Genomic DNA, 18,941 nt, shown 5'->3' with positions numbered 1-18,941 from the left:
GGGAAGCCCACCCTGATTCAACCAGGAAGGACACTCACTCCAAAAATAACTAAAACATTCTATATTTCCTATATAATAATTTATAAAATAACCTTATCATAGATTGTATTATATATCATCACATTTACAGTATATATTTTATGTTGTATTTTTATACTCTAAGCATTTATATGTGTGTACATGCATGCACAGACAGACACACACAAATGTACCTTTTTTTAACCTCAGTTGTGTCTGAACCCCACTGATAGTTTCTGAAGGAAAAGGACCTTGCTTCTTCATCTTGTGGTCCTGGAGCCTGGTGGCGCCTGGCACACAGTAGGTGCTCATTAAAGGTAAGTTGACGGCACAAGGGGCCTCTCCCCTCCCTCTCTGGCCCCAGCACGCCGAAGAGACCAATCGTTCCCAATTCCAGGGTTGGACATCGGCCAGGAGCTTCCCTGGCTCTCTCTGTGTGCATGGTCGCTTGGGAGTAGGGACAAAATTTCTAGCTCCTCTCTTTGGGGCCCAGGAGGTGGGAGGTGGGGTGAGCAGGGGTGGAAGGAGCATAACTTTTGGGGTCTCTTCCTTTCAGAGTCCCAGGCATTGAGGACAAACCCACCCCACTGCTTCCCAGTGCAACTCGCAGCAGGATCTGAGTACAGGAGAAAAGAGAGCACCTGCGGTCATTTCCTGGGACATTAAAAGGTGACTTCGTTAGTGACAGGCTTGTTCCAAATATGGAAAGAGGGGAGATGCTTCTTTCGGGGAGCCGGAGCGTTTGCGGCACTGCGCAGGGGAGGTGGCTGCAGGCAGAGGTGCTCGGCACGGATTTAAGGGACAGGACTGTTACCATGGTCAGGGTGCCCTGGAAGCCTCAGCACCGTTTTAAGCGTCAATAAAGTCAGAAGTAGAAAGGTTACAATTTACAAAGGAACACGATGTGAATGCCTAATTGTTTAAATTTCTTTTATATTTAGTGTCATGAATTTTGAAGAGTATGTTTTAAATGGATTCCTATAAAATTTAGAGAGAAGTTTGGTCGTTTTTCTTTTTCCTTTAATGGGCAGGACCCTTCCTACAGGTACAGCTCCCAGGTTGATTTATTTCCTCATCGGTACAAGGAGGAAAGAGATTAGAGCGAGAAGCACGTTTGCATTTCTCGCAGGAACCGCCTCAGATGGGTGATGTTTTCCCTCCCATTATATGGATGAAGAAACTGAGGTTCAGAAAACAATTTGGCAAAAGGCACGCAGTGGGTTGGTGGGGAGGTAGAACGGGACCCAGGCTCGGGTCCCCGTGCTCTTCAGAATCCTTGCTGCCTTCAGAGGGGTCCTTCCCTGTCACCAGGAGTTGCCTCTGAATCCAGCCCCTGGCCTTCAGCTGCTGGACTCTCCTGGCACCTGAGGAAAAGTCAGGTGTGAAGGCTTCTACCACCCGGGCCGGTCCTCCAGGCTGGGTGGGAGAACCAGAGACAGGGCGGTCCGGCCCCTGCCCCACCGAGCATCAGGGCACATACCCCAGCCCATCTCAGGTGGCCAGGCCAGGGCTGGGGGACCTGCCTGCACCTTCGCCCTGGGAACCATCCCACCCGGGGCCCCTGGAACTGAGTCCACTTCTCCAGGTACCAAGGACACTTCTTCTAGGCCCTGTGCTGGTCCTCAGGCTTACCTCCCGGATCTGTTAGTCTGGAGAGTTAGAACATGGCTATTGACCTCTTATAATCAGAAAAAAAGAAAGCCCAACATTTCACAAAATACGTCTGTCAAACCAAGTTGGAAGGGATGATGAAGGTGTCCTGTGTGTGTCAGGCGGGGGTGGTAATCACGTTCTACTCACAGCCCGCCGACCCCCAAAAGCAAGAAGTGAGGCAGCTGTGGCTCAAAGGCAAGACCAGGATATCAGCTGGAAGGGGCTGGAGGCATCCTGGAGGCCAAGGCCCCTCCGTTCACTAACACACCCCGGCGGTGACTCAGCGGACACTTCCTCTGCCCATCGGTTTAGCCACGACACACACACACATCTGCACAAGACCCAGCTGCTTAGCCTAAGTGGGGAGAATGTCTATTTGACCCCAGAAAAAGGTGTTTTCTCTGTCATCACTGAGAAGATTGTAAATTCTGTAAAAAAAAAAAAAAAAAAAAAAATGTGCTCACGGACATGTGAAAACAAAAATTCAACAGACTGACTTCTTTTTTTTAAGAATTTATTTCAGTTTCTGCCTTCTGACAATCTGAGGTGAAATATATAGACGGTGTTTTTTTTTCTTCACAGGAAACAGCTTTGATTTTAGCACTGTTCTGAGAGCTCGACCTTGAAACTTTCTCCACCTGAAAATATAGTTTGTAGAACGTCGCCTCGTGGGACACGAAATCGCGTAAGTGTACATATAACATACCTGCATCGCGGACCCCGGCTCCTGGGCCACTAAGGGCAATGCGTGGATTTGGCCTAGGCGAGTTCAGGTCCGAGACCAATGGGTGGGAGAGAAACAGGGGATGCACGTGGGAGACCCTCCTGAAGCCCCAGAGGCCACAGTTAGAGCCACAAAGCTCTCGAGGTGACACGTCTTAAGGGGAGGTACCTGCCATTTGAGTTCGAGCCTTTCTTACTGTTCAAATGGTCGGCCCGTCCATCTCAAGGCGTCCACAGGAACCTAAGCAAGCCTCCAGCACAGGGACAGATCAGGGCCCGCATGTGCAGCCTGTGTGTGGGAACCGGGCCTGCTGAGCGCTTCCCTTTCATTTCCGCGAGTGCACCGTCCAGGACCAAGGTGGGGACAGGCACAGCCCCCCGGGGTCCGAGGGGCATCACAGCAGCAGGAGCCCTCCTTCCAGCTCAGCAACCCCGTCTGTGCTGCTCAGGAGGGCGCCAAGCGACAGCGCCCTGGTCTGACCCTGCAGGACAAGCGAGGATGCAGGGTCCCCCCCGCCTGCACAGAGTGATGGGAAGACGGGCAAACCCAGACCATCCTGACTCGCTCCCGGAAATGACAAGGTGTTCCTTCTCCAATAGTAACCGAGAACTCTAGAGCGGGAGCAGTGTCCCCTTGACTCCTGGGGACACAGCCAGGGGGAAGGTTCCCCCCCGCAGCCCTTCACTCATCTCAAGCTCAGACAGACCAGCCAACGCAGGGACACAGGCCAGCGCCAGGACACCCAGGGACGAGGTAGGCCGGCCACCCGAGGCGCTTGCTGGAGACGGACTGCAGGGAGATGGCGGCAGAACGAGGCCGGGGGGGCCGGCCACGCGGAGGGTCTTGGCGTTGAGGGTGCTCCTGGGTGGGAACCATCTGGAGAACCCACACAGGCCTGTTCCCGGCCGCCGGGCAACAAGGACGTACTGGGACATGTGACTTGACTAAGGCCTGGCTCCAGCCCAGGTCGGAACGTCGCACACCAGCCAGTTAGGGGCACTTGTCACCGATGCCATTCCCCTGTACGAACTCAGCTTCAAAGGCTTTTCTAGCGAAACTCCCCCTCAAGAATCGTAAAACGGGATCAGTGATTTGCAGGAAGACGGGGAGATGGCTGAGTGGCAGAAACAGTGGTTCAAGGAAACTAAAAGGCCAGGGGTGGGGCACTGCGAGAACCCCGGGACCGAGGGGCCGTGGGCCCCCAGCCCCGCAGCTCTGCCTGTGGCTGAGGAAGAGGGTGGCCAGGGGGTGACAAGCCTGGCACCGCCCGGCTGCTACCCCTCCCCCGAGGCTGGTGCCGGGCCCTTCTGCCCCTGCTTCCCAAGCTCCCTGCTGTTCTGGCAAATGCCTCAGGCCCCTGGCTGCCCAGCTGTCTCCATTGTAGGTGATCTGGCCATACAGCTGATCTAACCGCACTGACCTGCTGGGATCCCCACTCGCTGAAAAGCCAACTCGTCGGGGCGCCGCAACGCCCAGGAAGGTCAGGCTTGTAGCTGCAGCCCTGACTGCTGGTCACGGTCACCTGGGTTCAGCAAAACTCCTCGCAAGCCCCTCTGTGGCGTGAACACTGCGCTTCTCACGCTGGGAGGCTGCAACACCCAGAGCACTTGCTCTGGGTGATAAACCAACCCACTTAAAACAGCTGACGGAAAAGCAACCCTCAAGCCTGCCACCTTCTCTCCACGGCAATGAACTTCACCATCTAACCGGGCAGGGAGAGGTGAGTACGGGCTCCACTGGTTCCAGCTCCCGGGAAGGAGGAAAGAGAAAGGTCAGGCGGCACCTCTGACTCCAGTGCTGGGTCTCTGCCCTAAACCCAGCGTGGGGCTTGCCCGTGACCCTGACCGTCCCGGGTTTCACTGGAGCACAAAACTCGCGAACTGGACTCTCTCCAGCCCTCCTTTTGGCAACTTAAGAGCTCCTTGGTCTGCTTTTTTCCCCTTTCAGCGATAGGAAAATCACGGTCTACTCCCTTTCACTGTACAAAGAACTTACAATATCAGAACTTGGTTCTCCTGCCTTCGATTAAACGCGCGCACACGGTAGATATAATCTGAATACTAGCACAGCCCCTCTTAAACATCTAACAATATTGCTAAAACTGCAACAAAGGCTGAAGACGTACAAAGCACATCTCGACACCATCCTATTTCCAAAGCAGGGTACTTTTTACTTGGGAGAATTAGCTGTTTTTGGCTCATTACGATTCACATCGCCCTGAAGGGCAGACTGCAGGAGACTGAAATGCCATTGCTAACGCGGGCCTTCGAAGCTCCTGGCTCGGGACCCTGAACCTACTGGGACTGGAAACTCTCCTCGTGGATATGACCCGACGCTTCCTGCCCCGAGTCTAAGGGTCCTGAGTTTACAGGGAAGGCCACCAGAGCTCTTTCTCCGAAGCCTCCTGTGTGTACGGCGGGGTGAGACTTCTCCGCCCTCGGACCTGAGAGCCCGCCCTGTGTCTGTCTGCTCGGAGCGGGCCTCGGAGGGAAGATCGTGCCACAGAGAGGGGAAACGTCAGCGAGGCAGGCTGCCGGCTCCTGCTAGGCACGCCGTGTGTCCTCCGGGTGACAGCGGTCAGACACTCCGAGGTGAAACGCTCGGCCAAAGGCAGACGCCACCAGGACACAGCAGGGCAGCCTCAGAGCCACCCCGACACTGGTCGCTCCACGAGGCCCACGCTCTCCGGCAGTGTCCCTTCGTGGGGCTGAAAGCAACAGGCAGCACTTCTGGGGTCAGACTCCACTCTTAGGAGCTAGATTTACACAAACCAGGAGAGAGGAAAAAACCCAAAGCAACCCTTCCTTCTACCTTCAACTGCTATTTCAAGAGGCCTGTATGGAAAAAAAAAGGTCTCAAGATCATCTTGAAGTTAAAGGGCCTGGAAAAGCCCCAAGAAGTCAAAGCTGCATTTTTCCTTCCAAGGCTGCACGGGCCCTCCCGCCCCACCCTGCGGGGAGAGAGCCGCCAGCTCCCCAGCACCCCTGGGAAGACCCAGAACCTACTGTCTCCCTCCAGAAACCAGACTGGATCGAACGTCCGTACAAAAATCTTCTATGTACAAGGATAAGTCTTTTGGGCACCTTTAGAATAAAATCTTAACGCCTTTCAACTAACCACTAAGAACGCCAACGACACGCGGCCGCAGGGGGAGAGCCCTGCGAGGGCACGTGGCCCGGCTCCTATGGGGGGTGGGGGGAGCACAGCACACGCGGGGGTCGTAGTCGAACGTCTCAGGAGGGGCTGCGTTATCCTCAGGAGGCACTGGAGGAGGGGCCCGCACACCCGTCAGCTGGATGTGATTTCTCTGAAACGCGTTCCATAGAGACCCGTCCTATCACTGGGCCCAGCATCGGGTGGAGGCGCTCCAGCCCGTGTGACCCGCCCCGCACAGGACAGGCAAACTGGCGACACAGCTGTGCTTTGTTTAGTGACATGGCCAGAGAGGCTGCCACCACACACACACACACACACACACACACACACACACACACACACACACACACACACGCACACACGTGCGCGCGCACGCACACGCCATTGCGAAAACAGCAGGGTTTCTGAAGCCCCAGCCCCCCAGGTCTCCTGGAGGAGCAGCTCACGCCGGCGCACTCGGGTCCTGCCGTGTTTCCCGTCATCTCTCTTATGATCACCCGGATGTGCGTTCCTCGGCTCAACCAATGCACGCTCTGCTCTGGAACATTCCAGGGAGGCATCCCCCACGAGGGGAAACTTGGAGGGCCGGAGGGCTGGGTATCTGGCGTGTGCTTGTCATGCTGCAGGAGGTGCAGTGGGGACACGGGACGAAGGACCAAGGCGGGAAGGACAGAGCCCCGCTGGCCTCGTTGTCAGCGCCCAAGAGCTGGGGCTGGGGCGCGGGAACCGGGCTCGCCAGGGAAGCTGGTGGCAGGCTGGAGGCCTGCTGGCCAGACTGCAGTCCCTTGGGCTGGTCAGCTGTGCCTGGTACAAACCTGGGGGGAAGAGCCCCGGCTCCCGGCACCTGAGACGGCGAGGGGATGTCCGCAGAGTCCGCAGGAAAGGGGTCCAAGGGCTCGGGTGGCGGAAGGTACAGGCTTCCCCAGGCGGCCGGGATGGAGGGCCCAACCCTCCGAAGCCCCGCTACCCAGCCTCACACAGTCACCGCCACAAGCGGCCTCTGCCACGGTGCCTGTAACGCTGACACAGATTCTTTTGTCTGTTTTGAAATAAAGGGCAGCACTGTCTGCTTTCAGAAAGGGCGGCTGTCCTGAAGCTGCTGAAGAAGCTTCTCTTGTCTGTGCTTGTCACGGGACTGATGGCCCCGAGCTACTCCCAGGGAGCAAGGGGCGGAAGCGTCTCCACTCCAGAAGGAAGCTGTCGGCTGCACGGGGACATCTCAGACGGCCTCACACAGACACCTGCGTGCTACGTGGGTCCAACACAGCCACTTGGAGCCGGCCGTCTCCCGGCGCCCACACCCCTGACCGTGGCCGGGCCTTCTGCAGCCGGGAAGGCACGTCCTCTGCCCCGGTCTCTCTCCTGTCCTGGAATAGGGGGTGTCCCTCTCCTCCTGGAGCTTCCTGGGACTCCCGTCCCTGCTGCACGGAGAGGGGACCCGGAAAAGAGCCAGCACCGGCCGTGGACCAACACTCACAGGCCCCCGCCCCCTCTGCTTGGCCCCCGCTCCGCAGGAACCCCACTGTGGGAGGAACCCCATCCCACCCTGCCGGGGGGCCCCCCATCATCACTCCTGACTGCCCTGTGTCACTGGCGTGTGCCACCCCACAGCTGCCCTTCCCTACCCTCCCATGTGCACCCCAGCCTTTCCCGCAGGAGGCTACGATGGACACCGGCCCATCGTGGACCCAGCATCCTCCCTCCTGCGCCCCCTCGGTCCCACGTTGCAGGTCTGCCACTCGGGGATATGGAAAGTCACCTTGGTGTTAGCTGTGTAATCCCAGAGACACTTTGGCACGCAGGTGGGGGAGCAGACACAGGCAGAGGGAAGGCAGGGAAAACGGGCAACCAGATTTTCTAGCCGCTAGTTCTAGGGCGGTGTGGGGCGCCTCTGGGTGCTGCCAATGTCATGCGGGGGCAGGGGGGTGACAGCCAGCCGTGGGCGCGGGAGGGAGGCGCGCACCCACAGTCCTCCTGGGGGAGCCTCGGGCCACCTGCCGAGGCCTACTCGGCGGCCATCTGCTCGATGTGGTCACTCAGCAGCTTGTACTGCTCTGGAAGAGAAAACAGCGTTATTCCTCGTGAGGGAGACGGCGACACGGACAGGCAGGTCCTTCTCATTCGGGGTGATGACAAAGCAGGCCCTCCCAGGCATGGCGAGTGTGGGCTTCTGAAGGAGTGCCTGGCAGTGGGCTCCGTGGAGCCGGGATGCATCTTCCCATGGCAACGACACTCCACAGGGCAGCCCCGCAGGCCCCCAGGAAGCCTGGTGTGGGCAGATGAACCCTGTCACGGGAGCCAGGCGTGGGTCCTGGAGGCCACGCAGGGGTCACGTGGTGGAGGGCACAGTGTTCCTGCCCTGTGACGAGTGGTGGGGCTGGTGACAGCACTCTGAGATTTTCCGGGGGCACCTCCTGAGGTCACCCGTCCTTGGCCCTCTTTAACTCGGTCCAGGATGGAGTTTTATTTGTAAACAATATCGATCTGTACAAATCTATGTCTAAGTGGAAGAGTTTTCAGGGGACACGCAGGAAGCATCTTGTAGCACGTGGGATGACGCCTAAAGGCCAGCTGTCGATCAGGGAAGCTGACATCAGCAACGTGTCCCCTCCCGTTACAGAAGCCAGAGATGCCGGAAAGATCTCAAGAGCCCCGCCGCTCCCCCGGGACCTGCGGCCGCGTGTCATTCAAGCAACGAAGACAGGCCATGTGCTGGCCATTTAGACGGAGGGGCAACTCGGCGCCAGAGTCTGCCCATTTTCAAGGTCAGAGTCTGAGCACCAAGTTATATCTTTTCCTGGGCCCTGTCTGTAAGCACTGACCTGGTGGGCCCCGCACCATCCTGCCCCACGTGGGCAAGGCCTACCTAGCAGAACTGGGTCTCCAAGGGGAAGGAAGAGTGTCCCGCGCACGCAGGCCGACAGGAACGTTTAATGTCCCGTGGGTAATTACAGCAGGGACAGTCCTCTGAGCCGGGTGGGGATTCCAGCACGCAGCGCACTCGCCCCCAAAACCCCGGCCCTGCCGCCACTCACCCTCATCCAGGTTGCCAATCACCGCCTGCTTCTTCAGAAAGTCGTTGCACAGCTTCTTGTTCAGCCCGAACGCCAGCATGTTGTGCGTGAACGTGCTGGGGGGACACGGCTGTGAGCTGGCAGCCCTCCCGCCTCCCGAGGGGAAGGGAGCCGGGGCCCGACATGCAGCCCACCGGGCCGGGGAATCGATAGAAAGATGTAAAACCAAATCGCCTCATCGGCCAGCCCTGCTCACCATGAAACCGTGTTAGGGGCGGACTAATTAGGAACCGGAGTCAAGGCCAAGTGGAGCGAATCGTGTGCTTCTGAGCCATTTAAGAACGCACAGTGGTCGTGACACTGAGTCGGGGATGTGTGACGTCATAAGGGTGGCGCTCCCCCAGCAGAGCCCCCAGTAGGAGCGTCTCACCCGGCGGTCCCTCCTCACACCGCCCTGCTTGCTCATCTCCTGGGTGACCCGGAGTGGGCGTGGCCCCGTCCGGGTCATAGGGCGGGGCGGGGCGGGGGGGGGGGGGGCGGAGGGGGCGGGTGACAGGCCGGCCCTGGCGCTCACCCCAGCTGCCCGAAGGTGATGTTCTCGTTGAACCGCAGGCTGTCGTCCCGCTCCTCCTGGGTCATGTGGCACCACCTCTCTCTGCAAGCACAGGAGGGGCAGCGGAGGGGCTTCAGAGCCCACATCCCCGCCGCTTGGCCCCCTCCTGCTCCGACCCACAGGTGCTGGCCTCCCTGACAGAGAGGGGACACCTCTGCCGAAGAGCTGCTGGCGCTGCTTATAGGAAGCCTGACCGAAGGCTGCCCCTCTGCCTGGGGGCCCGAGACCCACACTCATCACCTTCTCCTGGCGGAGACAAGGCTCAGGACCCAGAGACAATGTGCGCTGAGCGGCTGCCCGGAACATTCTCCGGGAGACGAGAACGCTGCCCCCACATCTTTCTCTAAGGTTCAAGGACACGGAGGCCGAGGCCCGTGTCACCGGTGGGGAGGTGTGCCGAGAAGCCGGCGGAGCAGGGGTCAGGAGCCCAGCGAGCGTCTGCGGCCTCTGACCACACGCGGCCCATCAGGCCGGCCCGCCTCTGCCGTTCACTGTGCTCCCAGGCTGCCTCGTAGGGCGCGGGGACGGGCCCGCGAGCACGGAGAAGACGGCACAGAGCCTCTCAGCAAAGCCGGGAACCCAACGAGGAGGGACCACGGCCCGTGAGGCTCCACGTGCTCTCCGTGAAGCAGCGCGGGGCTCAGGGTTCGGGCAGGGAAGGTGCTCTTTTGAGCTCTTTTTGAGCTCGGTGTCCCTGACTGAGAGCGGACGCCGCCCGATCCTGCAGGGTGTCAGCCCCTCCCCTTACGGCCGAGCACCCTTGTCCCCAGCGGCCCAGGACCGTCAGCCACTGCACCACTCCACCTCCACCCCCCGGGGCATGGGAGCCGCGTGGCCACCTGAGAAGTGAGCAGATGCCTATTTCCCCTTAAAAATTACACTCTGGACAAGGAGTCTGACTAAAACAGGGCTGAGAGGAAAAAGACAAAAGAAAAGGGAGAGAAGAGGCAGTATGAGGGGGTGAGGGGTCAGGGCGATGGAGAAGCTGAAAGAAGAGGAACAGAACCAACAACATCGACTCTTAACTCCTCTCCCCCCTCCCAGCCCAGGGAGGCTACTGGTGCCGCTGCAGCTGAGCGGGAGCCACGGGACACCAGGGCGCAACAGAGGCGGCACTGTCAGTCTCCCAGTCTCCTCATGCTGACAGGACACCCACGAAGACACCTGGAATGTGCTTCCAGGCACTGTGCTAATCCCATGCCATGTTCCTTCCCATCCTTTTTCCCTGAGTGGTCACCCTTAGAATCGTCCAGGCACATAAACTCCCACACCACCACCAGGCTCGCTGGGTACTGTTGCACAGGTTGTGCACTGCACAACCCCAGACCATGTGGAAGTGGCTCCCTTGCAGGCGTGCAGCACAGCAGCCCTGACCCAGATGAGGAGGTCAGTCCTTTTGCTGTGGTGAGGACTAGAGTTGGGACATTTTATCTGATCTCTGAAGAAATAGGTAGAAGGTCATTTGGGATCAGGGGATGCCTACCAACAAATCATTCCTTAAAATTGAGTTCAGCACCCAATACTGGTCGAGGTCTAATACCACGGGAGGGCAGATCGTGTGTCTACATTGCCACAGTGGGAATTCGGATGTGTCCAGCAGCTTGCAGAAGAGGAAGCCTCCTGAAACGGGGACACTTCTGCCTCTGAGAACAGAGAGGGTGCTGATGGTGCTGCCGGCAGAGTCTGCCAAAGAGGAATCATGCTGGAGACACAAGGTTGCCCAAGGACCCAGAGCCAACCCCCGGCCCCCAATCTTGGGGTGTCCTGGGGGTCAGATCTGGGATGTGCATGGCCAGACCACATTTGCTCTGGGTGAGGAGGCCTGTGAGGCCCAGAGGCTCACTTCCCCTCGTGGGGCTCAGAGGTCACGATGCTCCAGCCAGGTCGGGCCTCGGCTGTGGTGCTGGGAAGCCTTGCTCCAGGAAGGCTGGTTAATTACACACACACCCCCCGCCCCCCAGAGAGTCTGTGGGAACTTGGGGGCTTTTTAGGAACGGAGGTAGCTGCCGTGCCCAAATGCTCCTTTTAAAGCCATAATAAGGCTGCGTTAAAAAAAACAAGATTTCTCATAAAACAATAAGCACTAAAAATACATCACTGATTAAAGGAAGCATGCTTTGGGAAATTTCCACCAAATTAAAAACAAGCACTGAATCAGAAACTATATTTTGAATAGGCAGGCCTTTCACTCTAAAAATATCTTAACCAAGATATCGAGCACATATCAAGTTCAAACAATTGCAGTCAGACCCCACCGTGGGCTCGCAGGAAATAGCCTGTTCTAGACCTTTGTCTTCGGGGGACCCCCTCACACACACAGGCCTCACATCACACAGTGGCCGGGGGGAGGAAGCAGCTGTCCTTCCTCCGGGACCCCCCAGACCTGTCAGAGTGGGCGAGGGTCTGCCAGAGCCCGCAGGCCCCTAGGCACGACTGCAGGGGCAGGTCCTCTGGCCCGACCTGCGGCTCCTGAGCCCGGATCAATGACTGAGCGGACAACAAGGGAACCCAAGGGTGTGGTTTCGGGGTCCGCTGGGAGGGCCAGAGTGGCCCATGGAGGCTGGACTCGCTCCAGGTCGGAGCTGACCTCCTGGACCTCACTGCCCTCTCCTCTCGGGATGCGCACCGGGCCTCATGGGGGTCTCGGGGGCCGTGTCTGTCTCCTGACCATTTCGGGGTCTCTATGCTCGGCGAGCTCCCCACTGTCTGTCGCCAGCCTGTCCCAGCGCTGGGCCCGCCGGCCGCGAGTCACACCCACGTCTGGTCACACCCCCCTCCCCTCCGACCCAGCGGCCCCGAAGGGCCCCCGCACTGTCCATGGACAGTCACGTGGACACACACCTCTTCTTCTCCTCCTCTCCAGCATCCCCTCTGGAGCGGCAGCAGAAACAGGTAAACAGAGGAACACGTCAAAGTCATGCAAGATATGTGGATGGAAAAGAGAGCAAAGCGTGGAAGGAGGGTTATCACAGCGGAGACGGATATGGAGACGGGGTTCCGGGGGGCGGTGGCCCAGGAGTCTGAGAGCAAAGCAACACGAGGATCCCCCTCGCCTACAGGCACTTCCTGCATCTGCGACTCCCAGAAGGGCGGAGAACTCTCTCTCTAGAATCCTTAGGAATTCCAGCATCGCTTCCTCTCCACGTGCTCCCCTGCCTTCCCGGGGCACACAGCCACAGCAGGCCGCCGTGGGGTACAAGGCAGGTCATCCCGATAGGGTTTACTTCCCCCCGAAAAAAGATTTCACTTAAGATCCCCCAAGTGCTCGTGGACTAAAGCCTTAACCAGCAGGCACCTGCCCTCTCTCCTGCCGGGAGAAAGGTTAAGGGGTCTCCCCAGGGTCAAAGAAGGCGGGGATTCAATTTCATCCACGAGGAGAGACTCAGACTTCAAAGTCCCATGACTGGAGGGGCCAACGAGGTGACCCAGGCCTGGGAGGCCGCTGCCCCTTCCCTGCCCCGCTGCTGCACACAGCAGGCACCAGCCTTAGCTCGCCGCCGTGGCCAGAGAGAGCTGAGCACCGTGCCCAGCCCTCGCCGCTGCCCAGTGCTCAGTGAACCGCTTTACACAGGGAGTCTTCCGAAGTGGCGAGACTGCCCTCGGGGAAGCTGCAGCCCAGAGGAGTAGGTTGACGGTAGCGACTGCCCTTCCCAGACGTGAGCCCAGCACCCAGGGTCCCGCGGCAGCGGTCTCAGCTCGGGAGTCTGGAGTCTCACAGAGACAGGCAGAGGGGGTCCGAGGGGGGGCCCTGTGGGCTTCACTCAGTGGGAGTCTGCATTTCTTAGGAGGGTCAGGCCGAGTCATGCCGGAGCCCCGGGGCAGGAAGCGCTCATGCAAGCTGGCCCCCCCACCCAGGAAGCGGTGCGCCCGGGACCCTTCAGGCAGCTTGCAGGGCACCGGGGCCGCCAGGGGTTGAGGAAGAAACACAGACGCGTCGACTCAGCCGTTCTGTCCTCCTGCTTTCCTCTTCAGGAACGGGACAGTAAAGCCTCGCCCTGGTCCTCTTCCCTGGGGCAAAGCGGGCCCGGACTTGGCTCCTACCTGGTGGTGGGAGACCGCTTTCTCCTCTCACAGTGGACAGCGTCGAAAAAGGCCGCGTTCCAGAACCTCAGCGTGTGCCTACAAGACAGACAAGGCCCACGTGCCTTTATCCTCAATGGAGCTGCTTCCCCCCGACCACCCGGCAACGTGTCCTGAGGGCATCCGTGCGTCTCTCCCAGGACTCAGCCTGGACTCGTCGGGTCAAAGGGGAAGCCGCCACCAGTGGGATGTGGGCGAAGGCCATTTCCCCTTCTCTGCCTCCGGCTGAGGCTCCCAACAGGAAGCAGAGGCTTTGAGGAGGCCTGCTTCTCTAGAACACGGTCTAGTAACATAAATGGAAACCCCGGCAGGGACAGGCCACGTGCAGAGAGCAAACGCATTTATAGCGACACACAAGGAAGAGGCACTCTTCCCAAGGATCAGGGTCAGCAGACCTACGGCACGTGGGCCAAGTCCGGCCTGCTCTCCGTCTGTGTAAATCAAGCTTATGGGATCACAGCCACACCCCCACTTACACCCTGTCCACGGCGGCTCTGGCACTACAGCAGCGGAGGGCAGTGGTTGCCTGTAAAGCCTAAAATACTTACCGCCTGGCTCTGTACAGAAAAGTGGGGCTGGGCCCTGTTGCAGATAAGACAGCAGCGGAGCCTAGAGGGGCCCAAGCTACGTCAGACAGTGGGACCGGGGCTGCTGGGCTCCCTCTCCCTGCTTCCCCCCGAGGCTGGCCCTGCAGGGTGGGCCCTCCTCGCGGAGGCTTTGGGACAGCTGCAGCCCAGCCCTGACCGGCCGCGTGCCTCACGCGCCCCATTCTGCTGCCCCAGGTTCTCCCACCGCAGCGAGACTGTGATCCTCGTGGGAGGGGCACGTCTGACACCCTTGGGGTTCCAGGGGCTACTACACCGCCTACTTGTGAGGAAATAAAAGCCACCGACGGAGAGGCTTCAGAGGGACGAGAGCGTCCTCAGAGAAAGACAGAGGGCGAGATGTCCCCTGACCACTGGTCTCCCACTGCAACCACGACCGTCACGTGTGTACATTATTGACACACACAGAACAGCTGTACTAGGATATAAGTCACATACCGTAAAATGCACGCTTTTCAAGTACACAGTTCAGTGGGTTTTAGTATATTCACAGAATTGTGCAACCGTCGCCACTATCCATTTCCGGGACATTTTCATCACCGCACTCCCGGCTTCCCTCAGCCCCTGGCAACCACCAATCTGCTCTGTCTCCAGGGCTTTGCCTCCTGGACATTTTGTGTACATACACTACGTGGTCTTTTGTGTCTGGCCTGGGTCACGTGGCAGAACGTTTTCCAGGTCCACCCACGTCGTGGCAGGGGTGGGTGCCTCATTCCTTTACGTGGCTGAGTGACAGCCCACATTTCATGTACCCACCTTTGGGCTCTTACGAATAACACTGTCATGAACATACGTGCACAGGTTTTTGCTTGAGTACCTGTTTTCAACTCTTTTCAGTATCTACCCAGGAGTAAAACTGCCGGGGCCATGGGCTACAATTCTGTTTAACTGCTGCCCGACCGTTCTCCGCAGTGGCTGTTGCGTGGGACACGCCCACCTGCCGTGTACGAGTTTCCATTTCCCTGCATCCTCGCCCATCTTTTCTCCTTTGGTTCTCCTAGGGGGCGTGAGTGGCCTTCACTTCTTTTGTTTGTTTGTTTGTTTGTTTTGTGGTACAAAACAAACTCTCACTGCTGTGGCCTCTCCCGTTGCGGAGCACAGGCTCCCGGACGCGCAGGCTCAGCGGCCATGGCTCACGGGCCCAGCCACTCCGCGGCATGTGGGATCCTCCCGGACCCGGGCACGAACCCGCGTCCCCTGCATCGGCAGGCGGACTCTCAACCACTGCGCCACCAGGGAAGCCCTGGCCTTCACTTCTGATGGAGACATGGGTGCTGGTGACAAACGTCGAGGGTGGCCTTACCAGATGGGCTGCTGCTTCAGGTGTGTGTACAGGTAGATCTTCTCCCCCTTCCTCTCCTCCTCTGGGCTGCACACAGTCACTGCGGGAGGGGGAGGGAGACTGAGCGAGGCAGACCCCCGCCCCGCCCCGACTCCAGCGACCCTCCCAGCAGGCCCCGCATCATCCCACAGGTCACACAAACATAAGCGGAAACTCCATGGCACCTGCCCTGCGGCTCTCAGGCCTGGCCCTGAGGACTCCTCCCCAGGGAGGGTCCCGGGAACAGCTCCCCCACCACTGGGGATACTTTCCTTGAGTCCCCTGGGAGGAGGAGTTGATCCCCAGAGAGGCGGGTTTTCCGTGGAAATTCAGGAAGCAGTTAGAGACCAGAGCAGAGCGCAGTAGGACAGCGTCCCCTGCTACGGGGGAGCTGGAGCCCCAGGCGTCCAGGGACCTGCGGCTCCCCGTGGGCCGGACTGAGACCCCGTGGCGCTGCTGCGGCACCGCCCGGCCCCGCGAGCACGGGCAGGCACTCACCCGTCTTCCGTGGCTTCTCCTGGGACTTGCCTTCTTTCTCCCTTGGGGAGAGAAACCATAGCAGTGACAAAACGACCCAAAGAACCCTGTTACGTTGCTGAAACGGGATGATGCCTCATAACCAATGTGTAAACCGAAGGTGGTCTTCTCTGCAAACACGTTTACGAAATCAACGCCACTTGTACCACCTGCCAGCCTTTTAGTGCCTGAGATGTGCTGTTCAGGCTCCTCTGTGCCATTTTCTCTGAATCCAAGACTGTCCAGACCAGAGGAGGAATAAAGCCAAGTGGGCTGGTTGTAACCGAGCCGTCGGAGAGGACGGCGGGGACCACAGGGCGCCCCTGCTTTGTGGAAGTCTCGGTCCCTGCACTGCTCCGAAGCGGCCCCGCCCCCCGCGGGTCCCCGAGTGGCTATGGGAACACCGCTGCCCTGGGGAACGCGGTTTCTCTCACGGCAGCGGGAGGCGGGGTGCAGGGAGGGGGGTGTAACTCCCCTCCTGCCTACCGACAATTTCCGCACGCTCCTCTCCAGCCCTAGAAACACGGGCCCACGGGGAGCATCCCAGCACGTCAGCAAATGGAACAGCGTTTGGAAGCCCCAGAAAACTGGAGGGTGGGGAGGCAGCTGCCCCCCGGGAGCAGCTCTCAGGCCCCAGTGACGGCCGAGGGCGCAGAGATGCTCCCGACACTGGGCCAGGGTGGCCTCCTTGTCACACCCACGGTCGGGGAGGGACGCACGCAGGCGATACTCACTCGCTTCTCCTGGCCAGGGGCCCCTTGGGCTTGGTCTCCAGCCCGAAGAAGCCCTTGACGTTCTCCGTCTTGGCCGACGTGTTCTTCAGAAGCCGCTCGGCGATGTCCTTCTTCTCCGCTAACCAGCTATTGGCCGACTTCAAGTAGGAGTCGATGCTCCCGGCCGGCTTCTCCTTGAACTCGGAGGGGAGCAGGTGTGGTTTACCTGGAGACAGGGGGAGAGAGCAGGGATGAGAGCCAAATGGAACCACGGAGGCCGGGGCCACCTCCCTCCGCCATGGCCAGACATGGCGGCGGTGGGAAGCAAGAGGCTCAGGAGGCCCGTGGGCACACGGAGGGCCGGGGCCCCTGCCCTCTCGGGCGGTCGCTGAGGACCTAGTGTGGACAAGTCAGCCAGGTGCCACCAGGGGCTGCAGAGGAAACAGGCAGGGATCCAGCCCCAAAGAAGCAGCAAGTCCAGAGGGCAGGGGAGCAGCGCACACAGGGAAAGTGTAACGTGCAAAGTGATGGAGGAAGACACAAGAGTCTCTCCTTGTGGAGGGAGGGGCCGTGCGGATTCCAGACGGCCTGGCTGGCACCTGGGCTGGTCCTGAAACAGGGAGGCCACTGGACATGGGAGACGGTGCGAGAAGGGCAGCGAGGGAAAAAGAGGTATGTCCCTTCCTAAGGCTGTGCATGGACCGATGTGTCCCGCCCCATATCAAAGGGCTCCACGCTAAGGCCGTCAGAGCAGCTGCTGCAATGGCGCAGAGCAGCAAGGAGAGGGTGGGCTGCTGAGGCGAGGAGACGATGAAGTTGAGCTGCAGAGGTAGGGGACGCGCCACAAGAGCCAGCCCACTGGTGCCTGCGCTGCCCTGACCCAGCTGCAGCCCGCGGGCAAGCCCTCGGCAACCCTCCCCTCACGGTGGCCTGAACGAGCGCCAGGGGTCACAGCCCAAGGCGCTTAACACGGGGAGCCCCCCAGCTGCCCCCAGCTGTGATGCACCAGGAGGCCCCAGGGCCACGAGCCCTGCCCCAGACCCCGGGCTGCTCCAGGTCACCCCGGTCCACAGCTGACCCTGTGTCACATTTGGCCAGAACATGAGACGATGTCCTGCGTCTACCCTGAAGCGTCCTGCCCGTGTGTCTACTTTCTCGTGTCCTCCCAGCCAGGGCCGTCAGCCTCCTGACCCACGCTGTGGACCGTTCTTTGCCTCCCGCTCTAGGGGTCTCCCTCCTCCTTGTTCCCGCCCTGATATCAGCTCCCTTTGTTTTCTGGATGCCTCGCAGCTCTGCCTTAAGAAATCCCCACTTGACGTGGCGTTGGAAGGTGACAGGTCTGCCTGCCACGTAAGCCGCACCCCGGGTCTCACCGATGTGATAGTAGGTGAAGCACATGGTCATGAGGTTCTTTGCAGGCCCGAAGTCGTCCATCTGGTGACACCTGAAATGGAAAGAGAGGTGACTGGCTAACAGATCCTTCCACCGGGTCCTCTCTGCACGTTCCTGAGACAAGACCAGCATGTTCCACAGACACCTCTAAGCTAGTACCTCACTCCCCAGACACTCCAGAGGAGAAGCCACAGAAAGAACTCCCCTGGGTCCAGGCACCCGGCCTGGGAGCGGGTCCGATTTAGGGCACTAAGGCGCTCACCATCCACCCGCCTGGCTTCCTTCACTTTCAAGGTGGAATAGCCAGGGCCCTACCCCAAGGAGCAGACCCGGAACTGGAGGTCGGGCCTCAGGTCTCAGGCTTAAACCGTTGGCCCCGTCCAGCCCCTACTTCTCAGGAATGAGCAGTGGCTTAGATGATACCCGCCCCCCCCGATGTGGGCAGCAGCAGAGTCCCCTGGCAGGGGGGAGTGCGGGAGGCCATGTGAAGATGTGGATTGCTGGGCCCACCCCGGAGTCTCTGGGTCAGCAGGTCTGGGGCAGGGCCTGAGAATGTGCATTTCTACCAAACCGCCTTGGGAAGCTGATGCTCTGAGGCTCCTGGCCCAGGGACAGCACCCTGAGAATGACTGGGAATATGAATACCTACGTACCCTACACCACTTGCTGAAAATCAAATTAAGGTATGACGCGCCAGAACCTTTGCTATGCTAAACAATATCCTACAAATATAAAGGATTATATTAATACTTACTATATTATATCACACTTACTATATTGAGAGTATGAGATATACATGGATCCATTCAATTTAGCAAACAAAAAGGGGGGCAACACTTCAAAAAGAGGGTCTGTCTGCCACTAAGAATTTGTACTGTTACAGTGGCAGAAGCTACGGTGATGTGCACTGTGGCGCTGCAAATTACAGCAGAAAATGAGGCGTCGGCTAAATGCCCATCGACAGGGCAGGAGCCAAATTAACTATGGAGCATGTGTACGTTCATGTATGAGAACACCTCACAGCTGTTACAGACACAGCACTGAGTGCAAACGCACAGTACTGCCTTTGTATTTGCGGTACACGGGCCTCCCACTGCTGTGGCCTCTCCCGTTGCGGAGTAACAGGCTCTGGACGC

At 59.1% G+C, this 18,941-nt stretch overlaps 1 protein-coding gene across 5 annotated transcripts in view; it reads right to left on the bottom strand.

Annotated features, from left to right (window-relative positions):
* Positions 1 to 961: 961 nt before the first annotated feature.
* Positions 962 to 18,941, bottom strand: part of KIAA0513 (KIAA0513 ortholog) — a 61,180-nt gene continuing 43,200 nt past the window's right edge. For 3 of the 5 annotated variants that reach the window (XM_060130613.1, XM_060130612.1, XM_060130615.1), the window contains 9 exons: positions 17,787 to 17,857; positions 16,435 to 16,639; positions 15,683 to 15,723; positions 15,167 to 15,245; positions 13,220 to 13,297; positions 12,020 to 12,049; positions 9,140 to 9,220; positions 8,587 to 8,681; positions 7,314 to 7,605 (listed from right to left, as the gene is read on the bottom strand). In XM_060130613.1, coding sequence (XP_059986596.1) covers positions 7,556 to 7,605; positions 8,587 to 8,681; positions 9,140 to 9,220; positions 12,020 to 12,049; positions 13,220 to 13,297; positions 15,167 to 15,245; positions 15,683 to 15,723; positions 16,435 to 16,639; positions 17,787 to 17,857 — 730 coding nt within the window. In that variant the 3' untranslated portion in view covers positions 7,314 to 7,555. Of the gene's footprint in view, positions 1,383 to 7,313; positions 7,606 to 8,586; positions 8,682 to 9,139; positions 9,221 to 12,019; positions 12,050 to 13,219; positions 13,298 to 15,166; positions 15,246 to 15,682; positions 15,724 to 16,434; positions 16,640 to 17,786; positions 17,858 to 18,941 lie in introns of those variants that run through there. The other 2 variants (XM_060130616.1, XM_060130617.1) reach the window with 2 other exon arrangements.

Source organism: Lagenorhynchus albirostris, chromosome 19 (genome assembly GCF_949774975.1).
Source record: "Lagenorhynchus albirostris chromosome 19, mLagAlb1.1, whole genome shotgun sequence".
NCBI classification, from domain to species: Eukaryota; Metazoa; Chordata; class Mammalia; order Artiodactyla; family Delphinidae; genus Lagenorhynchus; species Lagenorhynchus albirostris.
This window is presented reverse-complemented; position numbering and strand designations above follow the sequence as displayed.